Source organism: Phoca vitulina, unplaced genomic scaffold (genome assembly GCF_004348235.1).
Source record: "Phoca vitulina isolate PV1807 unplaced genomic scaffold, GSC_HSeal_1.0 scaffold30, whole genome shotgun sequence".
In the NCBI taxonomy this organism is placed as follows: domain Eukaryota; kingdom Metazoa; phylum Chordata; class Mammalia; order Carnivora; family Phocidae; genus Phoca; species Phoca vitulina.
In genome coordinates this window covers 13,325,021-13,342,211 of record NW_022589733.1, presented here as the reverse complement: position 1 = coordinate 13,342,211, position 17,191 = coordinate 13,325,021, and the positions used below count along the sequence as shown (strand labels likewise).

General features: G+C 38.9%; 1 protein-coding gene across 4 annotated transcripts in view; it reads left to right on the top strand.

The window, feature by feature from the left end:
- CDH8 (cadherin 8) overlaps window positions 1-17,191 on the top strand; it is a 363,546-nt gene that overhangs the window by 194,320 nt on the left and 152,035 nt on the right. For all 4 annotated transcript variants that reach the window (XM_032424146.1, XM_032424145.1, XM_032424144.1 and 1 more), the window contains 3 exons: window positions 3,745-3,912; window positions 7,678-7,865; window positions 11,227-11,480. In XM_032424146.1, coding sequence (XP_032280037.1) covers window positions 3,745-3,912; window positions 7,678-7,865; window positions 11,227-11,480 — 610 coding nt within the window. The remainder of the gene's footprint in view (window positions 1-3,744; window positions 3,913-7,677; window positions 7,866-11,226; window positions 11,481-17,191) is intronic.

Below are 17,191 nucleotides of genomic sequence, written 5' to 3'. Positions count from 1 at the left end.
TATTTGGGGAATCTGGAACTTCAGCCTGCTACATCCTCACAATCTCCTAGGGTAATGTATGTTGGTTGAGTCTAATGCAGAGTCAGAAAGTAAGGAAGTCCAGGGATGCCTGGGTGGCTCAGTCAGTTGAGCGTCCGACTCTTGATTTCGGTTCAGGTCATGATCTTGGGGTCGTGAAATCCAGCCCTGCGTCGGACCCCCCACTCAGTGAGGAGTCTGCATGGGATTCTCTCCCTCTGCCCCTACTCCCACTTGTGCTCTCTCTCTCTCTCCCTTTCTCTAATGAATGAATCTTAAAAAGAAAGGAAGGAAGGAAGGAGGGAGGGAGGGAAGAAAGAAAGAAAGAAAAAGAGAAAAGAAAGAAAAAGAAAGGAAAGAGAAAGAAAGAAAAGAAAAGAAAGAAAGAAAGAAAGAAAGAAAGAAAGAAAGAAAGAAAGAAAGAAAAAAGAAAGTTAGTTCATTGAGGCAATCCATAACGATCACTCTTCCATGCCAAGAGTAGGTGGAAAATGCTGGAAAGTGGATCTGGAGGGGCAGTTGGAGAATGTTTAGCACTGTAACCATCATCCAGATAAGCATTAAATAAATTATGGCTGGGTAGGGAAAAGGGGAAGGGAAATAGCATAATTGGGTAAATAATGTATGCCAAGAACTTTGCATGAGTTCTCTCACACAGTCTCAGCATACCCACAATGGGAGGCTGATTATTGTTTCCATTTGATAGGGCAAGATATTGAGTCCTGATGAGTTTAATAATTTGTTCATGGTCACAAAGCTAGCAAGTGTGAGAATAACATGAGAAACCAAACTTGCTTGACTTCAACATGAAGGAGCATTTATAAGGGGACTCAAACTTGTCAAGAGATAAGCATATTTGGTTTATGAGTACTGAGTATTCCTTGATGGTGGAGAGCGTAAACATTTCTGTAATAGATGGAGACCTGTGGAGCTCTTCTTGTCCCATTTAAGCAAATCCCTCCATCATAATGCTTCTCTCATATTTTGATATAACTCATAGTCATTAAACCTAAGTATGCTATTATAACTGAGACTCAGAACTATTTTAATTCCAAGTTGTCTGAGAGACATTACAGGGTTTTTTTTTTTTTTTTTTTTTTTAGACTCTCATAATATATTTTAAAAAATGATGAGAATAATACATAGCACACTTCTCTGGGTCTGAGGAAATTATAAAAATTCTTCCTCTGAAGTAACCTCAAAGGGCTCATGTGTAGACGTCAACCCATCTACTCATTTGAAAAAACAAACAAACAAAAACTCTGTCTTCCTTGGGGAATTATATTAGTTTCCTCTGATTATTAGACGTTGTGTGCCAAATTCCAAAGACCAATGTATGGCTTTAATTCACGATGACCTTAGAATGTGATGGTACCTAAACTTTACAAATATTCATGTAACTATTATGGGAGTAAAACAATTTTCTAATCCTTTCTACTGGAATTGGGCCCGTAATGAAGATATTCTGAGTTACGGAATATATATCCATGGCAGAGTAGCCAGACTGGCATCTCATGAGGTTGGTTTTGTTGAGGTTTTGTTGTTATTGTTGTTGTTTTTTGTTCACGTTTGTTTTTCTACACAGTAATCTAAGTCTACATGATTATTGTATTTCTGTTTTTCTCTTCTGTTTTTGTTTATAATCCTGTAAGTATGGTCTGTTGAGTCATATTTTGATATGATCAAATCTTAAAACAAGCCATTATATTGAAAGATATTATTATGTTACTATCAATGTTTCCAAATAAGCAGGGTTATCCAATTAGTGCTCCCTGCATGTGAATCTCAGATATAAAAGTGGTGTCAAGGTGTAATAAAGTACATTGGAACTCGCAGCTCTTCCCAAAGCCTGCACACTGTCTGGGTGGATTAGATTTCTCTGGGCACTCTTGTGCCTCGCCTGCTACATGAATAATTCTGGGACTTCAACTCCTTGCAAACCTTTTACAGACAGATGATTTAATTAGAGCTTAAGAGTCCAACCAACCAACCAACCAAACAAACCACAATTACAACTTCAGAAATGACCGAGTGGCTCATCCTCAATTTGAATTGGACATGCATGATATTCCTACACGATAATAAAGAATAAATATTCTTTATTCTTAAAGATAATAAAGAGAATTATCTTTAATCCAGACAGTTTTCTTTAACTTGGGCCAGAGGTGTAACACACATCCATTCAACAGCAATATTTTGGGCTAGTCACAGTAATTTTTGTTTTGAGCTTTTAGCAGTATGGTGGTGGGAGGTGTGTTTTGTGAGGAAGAGTTAAGTAACACTGCAGGACACAGAAAAAATAGAGTACAATCGTTGTAAGATATCTAATCGTTCTTTAAAATGGGAAGAAGTGAAATGAGTGCAACATCCATTGATATGGGAAAGCTTAAGTTACTGATAGTGTATTCATAAATGAAGAATTATGCAGCTATAAGAAGTAATGAGTTGGATGTCTATATGCTAACAACAACAACAAAAAAGGATCTCAAAGATACCCATTCTATGATAAAAGAAAGTCCCAGAAAAGTGCCTATATCACGGCCACATTTGTGGTTAAATGTTCATATGCATATATGTACATTTGTATGCATATACCTATAATGGCTTTGGAAATGTACCCATCCAAATGTTAGCAATATTTATCTATAAAGAGATATGAGAGTAGGGAGAAGGCTAAATAAAGATTTTTTTTTTTTTTTAAAGATTTTATTTATTTATTTGAGAGAGAGAGAATGAGAGACAGAGAGCATGAGAGGGAGGAGGGTCAGAGGGAGAAGCAGACTCCCTGCCGAGCAGGGAGCCTGATGCGGGACTCGATCCTGGGACTCCAGGATCATGACCTGAGCCGAAGGCAGTCGCTTAACCAACTGAGCCACCCAGGCACCCTAAATAAAGATTTTTAAAATAACTTCAGAAGTATCTACCCAAATTTTGAATCTTTAAGAAGAATATTAAATTACTGGTGAAACACATAAAGAAGCAGATGGATGAAACCCTGAAAATATATCAAACTAAAAAACACGAACATTTTAGCACTGATGATATTATATTATTTTGTATGATTTTATGTTTTACCTCCTTTCTCTCTTCTCTGTCTTTTCATTTTTTGCTAAAGTTTTTATTTTACAATAGAGAAAATGTAATAACTAAAATATAAATGTGGTTGAATAGTACCTTAGGATTTAGACACTTGCCTATATTAATTCTGATTGGTATTTTATTCATCTGAGTTGATCCTAATAATGCATTTATTTCTTTCATCTCTCTGATGTATTTGTGAGCTTCAGAATAATTTATCTTTGACCTCAGAGCCTGCAAGCTATTTATGTATTTACTCCTCTTGTAGGGGAATTGGAGTCTGTGATAAATTGTAAGATTCTTTCACTTCCAGGGTTTTCCTGGGTAGATGAGGCTATGTTATGATTTATACTTTAATTTGGTAGGCAAGAGTATGCCATTCAGTTTACTTTTTAATGTATATTTTTGCAAGTTCTCTTTTTTATATACTATAAAATGTATTTTTGCAAGTTAACCACTAATGCCTGTGACTAAAATCTTTCTCAGTGTTGGCATCATAGACATCAGTTAAAAGGCAAAAGAAAGCAGAAAATTATCTGAGCGGGGACTTGATGTGTGCACATGGGTATGTTTGCGTGAGAGCGTCATCACATTCGATTTGAATGAGCTGTCTGTCTGAAAGTCATTCTCCCATTTCTCCCCCCTCAGCAATTATAAAAACTGCTCTTCCCAACATGGACAGAGAAGCCAAGGAGGAATACCTGGTTGTCATCCAAGCCAAAGATATGGGTGGACACTCCGGTGGCCTGTCTGGGACCACAACACTTACAGTGACCCTTACCGACGTTAATGACAATCCTCCAAAATTTGCCCAAAGTAAGTGAGTTCCCTGCACTGGGTGTAAATCTCCAAGTATGTCGTTTTCATTTGAACTTATGTTCTAATTTTCAGCAACATCCAAAAAACTGATAGCAGTCATTGAATGCTTATTATACACAAAGTATGTATATATATATATATATATATATATATATATATATATATATATATGAAACAACCAACTCTCCTGTCATCCTGTCATTTTGGTACTCAATGTATCCCTAGTTTACAGATTTCAAAGAAGTTGAGAAAACTTCCAAATATTCAATGTATAGTAAATAGTGGAGCTAAGAATTAGAACCAGGGTCTGACTGCAAGATGTGTGCTTAGTTCTCTGTTTCGTGGTACCTCCCACTAAGAACTTGAGAGAATGATTAAAATGCACCTCAGACAGTGTTCTACCGATAGTCCCACTTTGTTGTATAAAAGAAACTGAACTCTGTAGTGCTTGATGGGGGGAAAGCAGATATGCGATATACTTGCAAAAATAAGCACTCCTCCTTCTTGTGACTTCTTCTGACTCCTCCTTCAGCCATCAGTGGTCACTGACCCTACTCATCCCTACTAAAGCTGTGCTCTGCCTCGGAAGCATCTCAACAAAATTCTAGGCAGCCACCATCCATGAATCCGGGAGATAATCATTATTTTCCAACTGTTTAATACGCTCACAGTACATGTTCCCTTTCTTTCCTTTTTTTTCTTTTTTTTATTATTATTTTTTTCTTTTTCTTTTTATTTATTTATTTGACAGAGAGACACAGCGAGAGAGGGAACACAAGCAGGGGGAGTGGGAGAGGGAGAAGCAGGCTTCCTGCTGAGCAGGGAGCCCGATGCAGGGCTCGATCCCAGGACCCTGGGATCATGACCTGAGCCGAAGGCAGATGCTTAACGACTGAGCCACCCAGGCACCCCACATGTTCCCTTTCTTGTGAGCACTTATCCAATATATCTGACCTAGGTGACTTGGGAAGGCCTTTCAGACATGGAGACTCTTGAGTTGAGATATGAACGATGTATAGGAATTAGCTGGAACAAAGCGGAACCAGGGGAATGGGGAGGGTGGACATTGTAACTGGTGGAAGAGGATGTCCTAAAGCCCCATGAAAGAGGGGTGTATGGCCCCGGATGAGAATTTAAAAAATCTTACTCCCATCTGAGTCTAGAGAGTTAGGTTAGGCAGGAGATAGCCATACTTGGATTTGGAGTACCATTTTAAGTACCATGATCTTTTTCCTAAGATCACTGGGAAGCCGTTAAAAGGTTTTGCATTGTAGGTTAAGTAATAGAATTGGATTCCAGGGAAATCAGAGAAAATGAAATCTGGTGGCCTTCTTCCGACGTGTTCTCCACACTGCAGCCACTTAAAGGGTGTTCATAAGCATTCATGTAAAAAGTGAAAGCAGAGCTAGCAAGCGAGGGTGGTCTCACTGGAACTGGAGAAAGTGTATAGGTGTGACAGAAACTTAAGAGTTAATGATAAGAAACATCTAAGGGTACATTGCATTTTCAGTCACATTTCTGCCGTGAGAGATTACATGCCTGCTGATGCTCTTTGCCCAGATAGGGAATACCATAGGAGAACCTGTTTTTGAAGAGAGAATAGTAAGGCGAGAGGGAGAGAGGAAGAGAGACACATGTGGGGCTTGAAAATGACACATTTGAGGTATCTTTGAGAATTTATCTGCGGAACAAAATTCCAAGGTAGAAAGAACAGAAAGGATGCATTTTCATTAGCAATTTTAGAATTTTCACTTCTGGCCATGCATAAATCAGATAACAATGCCACCCTTTTTAACCAGATTATTAAACTGGAGAGTCCTATTTCTCCTATCTTTTCCCCGGTCCTTTTATTTGCTTTTCAGTGGCCATTATAGTTAAGGCTGTAGTATGCAACTCTTCTTTCTCAGAAAATGATTGTTTCAGTTCAGCAGTGGAGGTGAGATTTGAAAGTGTTCCATTTTTTAGGGGTAATAACTCTTAACTATGATCACACTGATAGAGATGATGAGTGAGCAGAATAGGAATGGATATACGTTCCATTTGCTTTGCTTCCCAAGGCTCCTTGATGTAGGACTAGCAACAAGGTGAAGCCCCTTGCTGGCTTATTTACTTAATAAGCATACCTAGAGGGATCATCTCAAACCTTATGTGGTATATAAAGTTTGAAGGAAATAGAATCATTATACCAATTATAAGAGATTTGGGAGACTCGTTTCGACGTGTGGATTTTCAGTGCCTACCTTATGGTGAAACTATTTGAAAAACTATTTGAAAAACATTTTTGTTCCCCAGTCCCATAATTTCATGATTCTAAGAGACATTTTTATTTCATCATTAAATAAAAGTGTGTTAGTGCTGGAGGAAAACCTTACCCGTCATCTGAAATAATCTTGTTAGATCGGGTGAAATAAGCCTTAGTTTGTCCAGGGGACTCAGTGATTGAGTTCTGACTAGAATTAGGTAATGTTCTTCAGATTTAATTTTTCCTTTTTTGTTTATAGCTCATCAAATATTTATCTTTTTCCCCTTTCAATGGGACTAATACTTCCTGGTTGTCTTGAGTTTGGGTTCCCCAGAAACAGGCACTGAGACAAGAATTTGATTATAAGTAGTTTATCTTGGAGATGATCCCAGGAATCGCCGGTAGGGGAGCGAGGATATGTGAGACAGAAGGACAGAGAGCCAATAAGTACATTATCAAGCCAGCTACAACCTGTGGGGGACTGGAGCTGTATCCCGTTGGGGAAACTCTGAAACACAGTAAATAAAAGAGAGGAAATAGCTCAGTGTTACCCTACCAGAGAGGGGAGGAGCCTGGGATTTTATATCCTAAGTTGTGTGAGTCTTTGATGGCTGCTTCTGTGAGGGCATTAATTTTCTGGTAGTTCTGGCCTGACAGGCAGTGGGTAAAATGGGTTCTGAAGGCCAGAGAAAAGCCTCAGGCAAAGAAGTGCGTGAGTTGGCAGTTAGATGTAGGGCAGGTGTGTCCCGAGTGGTAATGGCTAGGGGTTATGGTTGCTTCCCTCCGCCAATGAAATGAGTGACACCAATACACCAACTGAAGCGATTTGAGTAAAAATGGGACTAATACCACTAATTAGACACGTTTTACTGGCCCCATGGGAGAATAAACGTACACTGTATAATTGTATTTTGCCTAGAGAGTTTTGGAGGTAGGATTTCTGGTCTTCAGAGCAGTGAGGACTTTAGTAACAGGAGGGCTGTTTCATGTGTCTGAACAGCTTGCTGCAGGGCACAGCAGAAGTTTAGTAATTGGATTTTATCAAAAATGGTCTACAAGTCTATAAATATAAAGGTAACTTCAAAAGTGACTTTCAGTGTGTTACACATTGCATCTTTCTGTGCTGAAATTAGCTTAATATTTTATGTTGGGCAACAATGAGTATCCCCACGGGCAGCCAGTGTGATTATATGGCAAATTGGAAAGAACATTCATGTAGACTCACTAACATCCTGATATAAGCTCCAAATATATGTTTGGTAAACATATGGTTGAATAAGTTTCATATCTCAGAAGAGTCTCGAAGAGAGATCACTTCTTCTTCTGGGATCTCTTTGCCTCTGACTCATGTAAAGGATTGTACATTTCGCAGCAAAAGGGATACTTTTGTCTTCCATCACTGTGTTCTTAATGTCTGTAGGTGTGCTCAGAACAAAGAAAGTACCCAATAAATATTTGCTAAATGGGTTAGTAAATGAGTGGAATTTGTGCAATGCTCAGTATTTCTTTCCTTTTCTAAGGTCTGTATCACTTCTCAGTACCAGAAGATGTAGTTCTTGGCACTGCCATAGGGAGGGTGAAAGCCAATGATCAGGATATTGGTGAAAATGCACAGTCATCCTATGACATCATCGATGGAGATGGAACAGCGCTCTTTGAAATCACTTCCGATGCCCAGGCCCAGGATGGCATTATAAGACTAAGAAAGGTAAGCTAAGGAAGGGTTTGTTCATCTTCCAAATACCTCTTTGAAACTTGAGTTTTGAAGTTGACAGGAGTTGGGTGCACTTCTTTAGCTGTGAAAAAGTAGAGTCCTTTTTGCACCTCATACCTTTGGCCCCACTTTCTATTCCAGCTAAAGCCATGCCAAGCAGTTACCATGGTGTGGCTAGCTTTGCATCTCACCCATCATTTCTCTCTCATCTATGCCCCATTGTTCTTACCTAAGCTGAAGGAATTTGCCCAGTTCCTTTCCAGAGCACTCCAGTCACAAAGGGAAGTCAACACTCAGAAGGTAAACCTCAAGCAATGAAGGACATAGGTTGGTAGGCTGTTCTTATTCTTTGAAGACATTATTCTGAGGCATCTTTTCTATGGTTCTTAAGAGGATTCCCAGTAGGGATAAGATTCAGTTGCCCACAGAGGTGGCAAGTTCAATGGTTTTAATCCTTCTCTGTATAACTCTCCCCATTTCTGTACTCCTGTTTCCTGGAATGACTCCACAAAATGCATTGAAGATTCCTAAGTTTCTACTGCAGGCTCTGCTTTCTGGGAAACTCAAAGACAGACAGAGCCATCCACCTCAGTTGTTCTAGCCAGCTCTATCACTAGAAGGGCAGGGCCAACCCTGCTACCCTAGGATACTCGACTCCATGTATCAAAAGTCCAAGCATTATGGTAAATGAAGCTCATCTTTGCCTCACTCGTGGGTGTGGGGCTACAGTTGGAGAAAGAAATATCTCCATGAATAGTACAGATAATGTACAGTGATTTGCATCTACTTTTGCCAGCAGCCATTTCTTTTGTGATAGATGGGAAAAATTCTGTACAGTATTTTCTGTATTTGTCTATCATCATGACATTTACATTCAAAAAAATGTGTAGAACACATTTCATTATTTTGTGAGCATTGGCATTTGCAAGGAAAATACCCTTTTATCCTCATCATGAGTATTTTTTTCAATATTGTTCTTCATGTCTTTTTCACGAAATAGTACAAATTAATTTCAATTAAATCTGTTGGTTCATGAATAAGAAGATAGATGGCAGAGCACACTGTTGGGAGCCCACAATTCTTCTGTCTGTTTTGCTCAGCATTACATTCATGTGATTCCAAGCTTGCTATCTAATTCTGTCTGTTGTGTTACATAGGAATCTGCTTCCAATGCTCATGCTCTTAGAATCCCCCATTGGAGACATGGTGACAATGGGAACCGGGGGTTTTCTGGATATACTTTTGTATACAAAATCAATTGTTTAAATTAATTTTGAGGGGAAAACAATGGCTGCATTTATTTTAACTCTGTGCTTTCTACCTGGCTTGAGTTTAGGTTAAGAGTTGCAAAGTATTTAAAAACTCGTGTTTAAAAGAGAGTACAGTATAATTATACTTGAGTCAATTACTGAATAACCCAGAGCCACATTTTCCTTGGCTAATGATTCCTAATGTCATTTTTATTGTTATTATTAACTGCTATCCTTTGCTACCATAGGGTACTTTTATAAACTGAAGCAATTAGCCGTGTGTTGTAGTTTTATTCACTGTTATTCACAAACACGGAACTGTATACTACACATTTTGACACCAAGAAACCCATGTATTTTACTGTAGAGAACAATGTGTTAGGGAGTCGTATTTCTACAATTCATGGGTCTTCTTTTTTGTCTGATAAAATCCTAAGGACACCAGGATGTGTTTGGATACATTGTCATTATGTGGAGCTCAGAAAAATAAACAGAACGTAATCTGCTATACTTAACAGTGTTTGTGAAGAATTTGAAATTGCAAAATTGTTACAGTAGGGGTGATTGGCAAATTATGAAAATGCTGATGTTGAATCCTCTATTCATAGGTACAGGTGCCTAGTAATTTCAGAATAGACACGGAAGTGAGTATCTGCCTTGTTTACTAGAAAATATTTCCCCCAAAAGCCAAGTCTCATGAGAACTGAATTCAAGTAGATAAAACCAATCCCAAATTTTGAAATAAGTACATCTTTAAGCGTGTACAGGGGTTCTGAAAGAGTTCACTGATGCCAGGTTGTCTTGCAAATTGTTTTTTTTAAAAATCTGCATTGCAGGGGCGCCTGGGTGGCTCAATCGTTAAGCGTCTGCCTTCAGCTCAGGTCATGATTCCAGGGTCCTGGGATCGAGCCCCGCATCAGGTTCCCTGCTCAGCAGGAAGCCTGCTTCTCCCTCTCCCACTCCCCCTGCTTGTGTTCCTGCTCTTGCTATCTCTCTCTCTCTGTGTCAAATAAATAAATAAAATCTTTAAAAAAAATCTGCATTGCAGATTTGAAGTTCTGTTTCTTATGAAGAATTGCAGCGCACACCTAAATTGTCTCTCTGAACCTTGACAGACTTTTATTCTTGAAAGCTAAAGTGTTATGAGTTGCCAAGACTTGCACTATAAGGATTCCGATACAGATGGGCATCTGAGTGTTTAGGGGAACTATTTGCTTCTCCCTACTTCTGTTTACCTAGGTCATTAGCTGAGGTCTCAGGGGCTTTTAAGGAATGAGTTATTAATGTGTCAGAAATATTGTCAGTAATGGTGCAATGAGGTAATTTCAAATTGCTTTTAAGTGGTTGGTAGCCAAACCTAGTTATCTATCTATCTATATATATTGCTTTCACCCTTCCTTCTTCTAAATATAAACACAGATAAATATGCATCTGCATACATACTTCCTTATATGCCCACCTGTTTCATGGCCCTGAACTTATAATAGAGACCTTCTAAGAATACCCTGAAAAATAATAAACCTCATTGTAGCCACATGATCCGTAGAACAGCGGTGCTTTTGGAAGTGAAATAAGAAAACACTCTTTGTTGGGATCAGTGCTAAATTATGCTTTATTATGTCTCCTTGGACTAAACAATGATTATTTCTAGTTTTTTACATTTCACACACTGTTGCAGAAATGATAAAATATTCTTCCCAGATAGAGATTGTGTTCGATGCCGCCTTATCTCCTACCAGCAGAGGCCCGATTAACTGGCTGATTGGTATGCAGGTCATGCAACCACTAGTAAAATTTTATTATGACTCTGAAGTGAAATTTTGATGGCACAATTCATGACTGTGAATATTTTGTGAATTCCAAGTGAAATGAGCAAAACAAAGCAAAACAATAGGAGATTAGATTCACTGAGCTTGTATAATAAACAGATATCAATAAATGCCTGTAAAATTTACAGGTTGAATCTGAGGGAATGGAGAGTGAGCCCATTAAGGCTCACAAATGGGCTTAAATGCACATAACTACCATCCATCAGCATTATACTCATTTGTTCTTGCTGCTGTGGTCATTAGTGAGAAACATTCATCTTTGTCATTTCTTAACAGCCTCTGGACTTTGAGACCAAAAAATCCTATACGCTGAAGGTAGAGGCAGCCAATGTCCATATTGACCCACGTTTCAGCGGCAGGGGGCCCTTTAAAGACACGGCAACGGTCAAAATCGTTGTTGAGGATGCTGACGAGCCTCCTATCTTCTCTTCGCCGACTTACCTCCTTGAAGTTCATGAAAATGCTGCTCTAAACTCCGTGATCGGGCAAGTGACTGCTCGTGACCCCGATATCACCTCCAGTCCTATAAGGTATTTCTTTTTTAGAAGGTGTACAGGCTAAGTTAAATGACGAGCACATCAGTACAAAATGCAGTTATGTGTACATTCTGTGTGGCTGCCTTTGGTAGCATGCTCACATGCCTGAGGAACTCTGGTCAACACAATGTGTGCGTGCGTGCTCTTAACACGCCTCCTCAAAGCTACATACAGTACCCAGAGCCAGGAATATCAAGGTGAATAAAGCTATTGCCGCTTTCAGAGAACTCACTGGAAAATGCAAAATTGCATACATTCTGCAGTGCCTCTGAGTGGATCTTTTATATTTTCTCTGCTTGATTGTGTATTTGGTTTTTTTTCTAGTGTTGGGCAAGTATTGCTGGTTTGTCTTCTTTCTTTTTTGACAGTTAAGTGAAGTATATATAAGGATTTTAGGGGCATGAGACTACTGTCTCAGTGCGTTAAGAGGCCCCTGTCTTATTTCTGTGTTTGGTGTTTGGCTTTGAAATTATTTTCTTATCACTTCATGGACATTTCTGATAGGTCAGCATCTCTGGATTGGTGCCTTTTTAGAAAATATCTTTCTCTTCCATTAAAAAGAAAAAAAATGGAAGTACTTTCCTTGCTCAGAACTTTTTCCCAAGATGAAATAATCCTTTATTAAAGTTTTTCTGCCTTTTTTAGAAATGAGGCTCAAATTGTATTTTTTCTTTTGAACTGTGTACGTCTTTTCTCTTTTGCCAGTCATCCAAATGACAGTACAAGTGCTCAAGCTAAATAGCTTGCTTCCGAAAGAACACTGAAAATCTGTAACTTGTACACTGGTCTCCAAGGGTGAAGTGTTGGCTAATGATGTGTTTGAGTGTGGATTTCAAATATTGTCTTAGAAATGTTTGTCAGGAGAGAGAGAGAGAGAGAGAGAGAGAGAGAGATGGAGGAAGACGGTTTTAAAGAATTGTCCATTTAATCTGTGAATTAGATGTCAGTTGATCCCAACTTATTGAATGGATATACTTCCATCTACTTTAATCAAGGAAACTCTGGCCAGGTGAGCTTTCTGGAAGTTTTATTTATTCACTTCTTTTTTATGTACTAAACTCCCATTGCTCATAAGGGTATGGAAACTGTGAGACTACAGTTGAAACCCACAGAATAGTCAGTGCCCCAGATAATTTTAGTTAGGGCAAAAAATCTTTCTTTTCAGATCCAGAAAAGCTGGTTTTAATACAAGCCACTTCAAAATTCTTGATAATGTAGAATGTATCCCAAAAGGATACCAAAAAAAAAAAAAAAAAAAAAAAGTTTCCCTCAAAAGAGCCCAACCTCTAAGAAGGTAAAATCCCACTTGGGGTTTTGAAAAATGGTCAGTTGTCCATTCTCAGTTCTAAAGAAGTTCAGCAATCCATAGCCACACAGAATGCCCATATTTGCCTAAGAGAACTGTGTCTCTCAAAGGACCAAGTGTTGAATACAAGGACAATAAGTATCCAGAAAACTACATGTATGTGGTCATCCATTTTCTGACTACATATTGAAGTTATGAAATGGCTGTATATTGAAATGCTGATTTATACATATGGGCAATGATGTCTGTTGAATAATGAGTCTGTCCTGCTTTATGTTACTGCATTTTCTCTGAAAGAACACAGACAGGAGCAATTGCCACTTTCCTCGCATCTCCAAGCATGAGACCGAATGAAGGCAGTGAGTAAGATGGGTTCAACTGAGTGACAGGGCCAGTTTTAACACTTGATATGACAAGAGTTTTACTCTTTTCAGCAAGGAGCACACAAAGGGCTCAGGAGTATGCCAAGCCAGGGGCCTGTAGGGAAAGGGGGGTTCAGATATTGGGGCAATCTTGTATAAACTCCAAACATGGAATGCATAGTGGCAGTGGGAACAGACTTCCAATGCAGAGACATGGTCTTAATCAGCTAGAGATGAGGGCTGAAGAATTTGTCATGCCCTAGTGATGGCAACCGTCAACTTGCAGAACTGGTTAAAAATCCAGGTTTCTGGTTGCTCACATATTTTTGCACATTTTGTTATCTTTCCATTTATTGATGCAAACATGGAGATTTGCTGATACTATTTCCAGTACCCAGGGAATCCAGTGATGATTGTCATTGTAGTTAATTATTGTTGTTATTACTGTTGTTATTTTTATTATTACTAGTGCTTTGAATTTATTTTATTTTATTTTATTTTTTTAGAGAGGGAGGTGGGGAGGGGCAGAGGGAGAGAGAGAAGCTCAAGTACACTCCACACCCAGCTCGGAGCCTGATGCAGGGCTCGATCTCAAGACCGTGAGATCATGACCTGAGCCGAAATGAAGAGTCGGACGCTCAATCCACAGAGCCTCCCAGGCGCCCCAAATTCTTACCACTGCTTTGAAAGGCAGGTGTAGAGGAAGCTTGAAACTGCTTAGCAACAACTGCCCAGCTTAGGAGTGTTTTGTTTTCAGGCAAGTTAAAGGGGATTTGAGGCTGTGTTACCAGGAGAGATGGACAGATAAAATAGCATCCGATGACATGGACATATCTGTGCCTCTGATAGATTTCAAGCAAGCACTCGTTCCTTGGCATCTGGTCCCACCCAAAGAAGGGGTGAATACTGTTTCAAAGCATTTTACAACAGGGCTTTGATGTCTGTGTGATTCAGAAGGCAAGTCCCACACAGGTCTGAATGCAGGGGGATTGGCTGAATGGGATGAGAATGTAAGAATCATCGGCTGCATGTTTCAGCACCTGTTCTGCTTTTCTGCAGTTGTTGCTCCCCCCACCCCATCCCCTCCCACAACCCCACTTCATGGGGTTATGGAGAGCAGCTTTCCTCTCTCTTGGCACAATTGGTTAATTTGAGTAGAAAATTAAATTTCCTGACTAGCCAGAGTAATGCATGGTTCCTTATGAGTCTAGCAGACAGATTTAGAGCCATTTAACCTTTTTAAACAGAACTAGAGGACACAGATATTCAGGGAATTACTGAGTAACAAATAGCTATGCATTACTGTCTCTTTAGAACTGTTGTATTTCATATGCTGACAAGAATATGCCCATCTTTTAGGGGGATGTTTACTTTGCCATGCAGCAAGAAATAGGCATTTATTGTGGCATTTGCCATGTTCAAATATGCAGTCATTTATTGGTTGGTCAACTTCCCATAAGACTCAACTTCTTTTGAGAGCACATCATCAAGCCGGAAATAGCATGTATTTTAAAATTCTTAGACCTGTATCTATATCTATTCCTACACCTCTATCTGTATCTTTATCTTTGTCTATATATTCCCTTTCAGGGGAAAATAGACAATGACATTGAGGTTCTTACCTTCTTCCTTCCAGGAACCTTAATTAAACATTTGCTACTTTTTTCAGTGCTATATGTCTCTCAGTAATATCGAATAATGTTGGGTAAACTATTTAAAAGATGTTATGTTTTGAACTTTTGCAAACTAAAGTTCAAATTCACTAGCCGGTCTCTGGAATTCTCTGAGACTCTGTCTCTTCATCTGTATTTTGGGATAATATCATGTCCCTCACAGGGTTACTGAAATAATTAAGTTATTGAATTTAAAAATGTAGTAGCTATTAATTAGCATTGCTAGTTAATAAAGCCACCATCGGTGTATATCATAAATGCAAATGAAAAATCCAGTGCTTATTTTAACAGAGATTCTTCTCCTAAAGGTTGCTGACTGTGCAGCATTATCTGTTTTTCCTATAACAGTTACTGGCTAAATAGTTTAATTAACCTCAGTTAGTGTAATTTGCCCCTGCTACTGCTGTGAATATTGTTACTGGTGAGTGCTCAGTATGTGGCAAGGATGTGCTAAATGTACTCATTTCATTTCCTAACACCTCTATACGATAACATACTCATTACCTCAACTTAACAGATGAGGAAACTATGGATAAAAAGCCTAAATTGCTGAGTATCACACAAATAACCAAGAGTGGAACTGTGGTGCATACCTAGGTTTTTTCTGACAACACAATGCCTATCCTCTGTCTCTCTGCCACACTTTCTTCCCCTGTGATCTCAGTGACTTCAACTGTGTCTCTGCTTGTTGGAACAGCTTAGTAGGACCAATTTTAATTGAAATCATAAACTACTCATTCTCTAAATGGCCTCATTCCATTCGGGATGCATACCAACAAGGAAGGAAAATATCCCAGGTCTGTGGAATTAACCAGAACATGGATGGAATGCTCCTTGCTCATTAGTCCAACCCCTTTGTATGGGTTTTGTTACTATTGGCTGTAAACCCAATTGTGATTAAGGAGGTAAAAGAAGAAACAATCTTCTAACAATAGCATAAATCAGACATTGTGCTAAGTTCCTATTATGTATCAATTCACTTATTTTTCATAAAAGATGCTGTGAAGTAGTCAGTATGATTTTAGTTTTATGGAGAAGGAAGCTGAAGCTCTAAAAGGATGAGTTCCTGTGTATGGTCATATAGTACGGAGTGCAGGGCCAGGATTTAAACCCAGATTTCTTCTTACCATTGACTACCATGCCTGTGCATGCTTTGCTGTGTTCTGGCATTTTGCATGAGGAGTGGGATGATGACAGTTCATTATTTACTGAGCCCATCCTTTGTGACAGACACTTTGAAATGCTCTTATATGCAGCTAACTGTTTATATGTAAGGTAAAAATTCTTAGCACAGACTAAGTGTTAAAATATAATCCAGTGCCTTCATGTTAACCTGCTGTGGTTCATTTTTTTCCTTTTAATAAATTTATTTCAAGTGTGTATTTGGTATTAGCATGGTGTTGAGATGACATGTGATTGTTGTTTTTAGGTAGTTGCTTCCTATTTCTTTCAGAGCATTCACCTTGAATAAGACTACATGAGCTGCTTAAAATAAAAGTGGGGATGATGGCCATTCAGCAGGCAGAGTAGACTGACACATGATCATGGTAGCCACAGTGCTCTGTTGTCCTAATTCCTCTCCTGAATGTAAGTGTCCACTCAACATAAGAGATTGCATTTTGTTCTTCCTATTTGAACTTGGGCGTTTTTATAATTCATTGCAGTTATCTGGCTTGCTGTTAATGAGCTCTTTTCCTAAAAATACTCTCCTTACATTCCTGATGTCCAGTGATACAAAAGTGGAAATATTCCACACTGTTGAGAACCTGGCATTAATTTAGAGGGTAGACTGTGTATCGATTGTCTCTCTCCCCAGTCTTGTAGTAACTCCCATATTTGGTAAGGACCTAGTTTTTGTCTGTTTTAATTTAATTTTATTTATTATTTGCATTATTGTTTTGGTGATAAGAACACTTTACATGAGCTCTACTCTTTAACAGATTTTTAGGTGCACAATGTAATATTGTTAACTCTAAGCACAGGGTTGTATGGCACCTTTCTAGAACTTATCCATCTTGTGTAACTGAAACTTTATACCCGGTGATTAGCGACTCCCCATTTCCCCCTTCCCCCAGCCCCTGGCAACCACCATTCTGTGCTTTTATGAATTTGACCATTTTAGATTATCTCCTGTAAGTAGAATCATGTGGTATTTGTCCTTCCATGACTGGCTTATTTCACTTAGCATGATGTTCTCCAGGTTCACGTCTGTTGTGGTGCAGTACAGAAATTCCTTCTTTTTAAGGCTGAACAGTATCCCATTCTATCTATATACCACATTTTCTTTATTCATTCATCTGTTGATGGTCATGTAGGTTGTTTCCCCATCTTGGCTAATGTAAGGAGTGCTGCAACGAACATAGG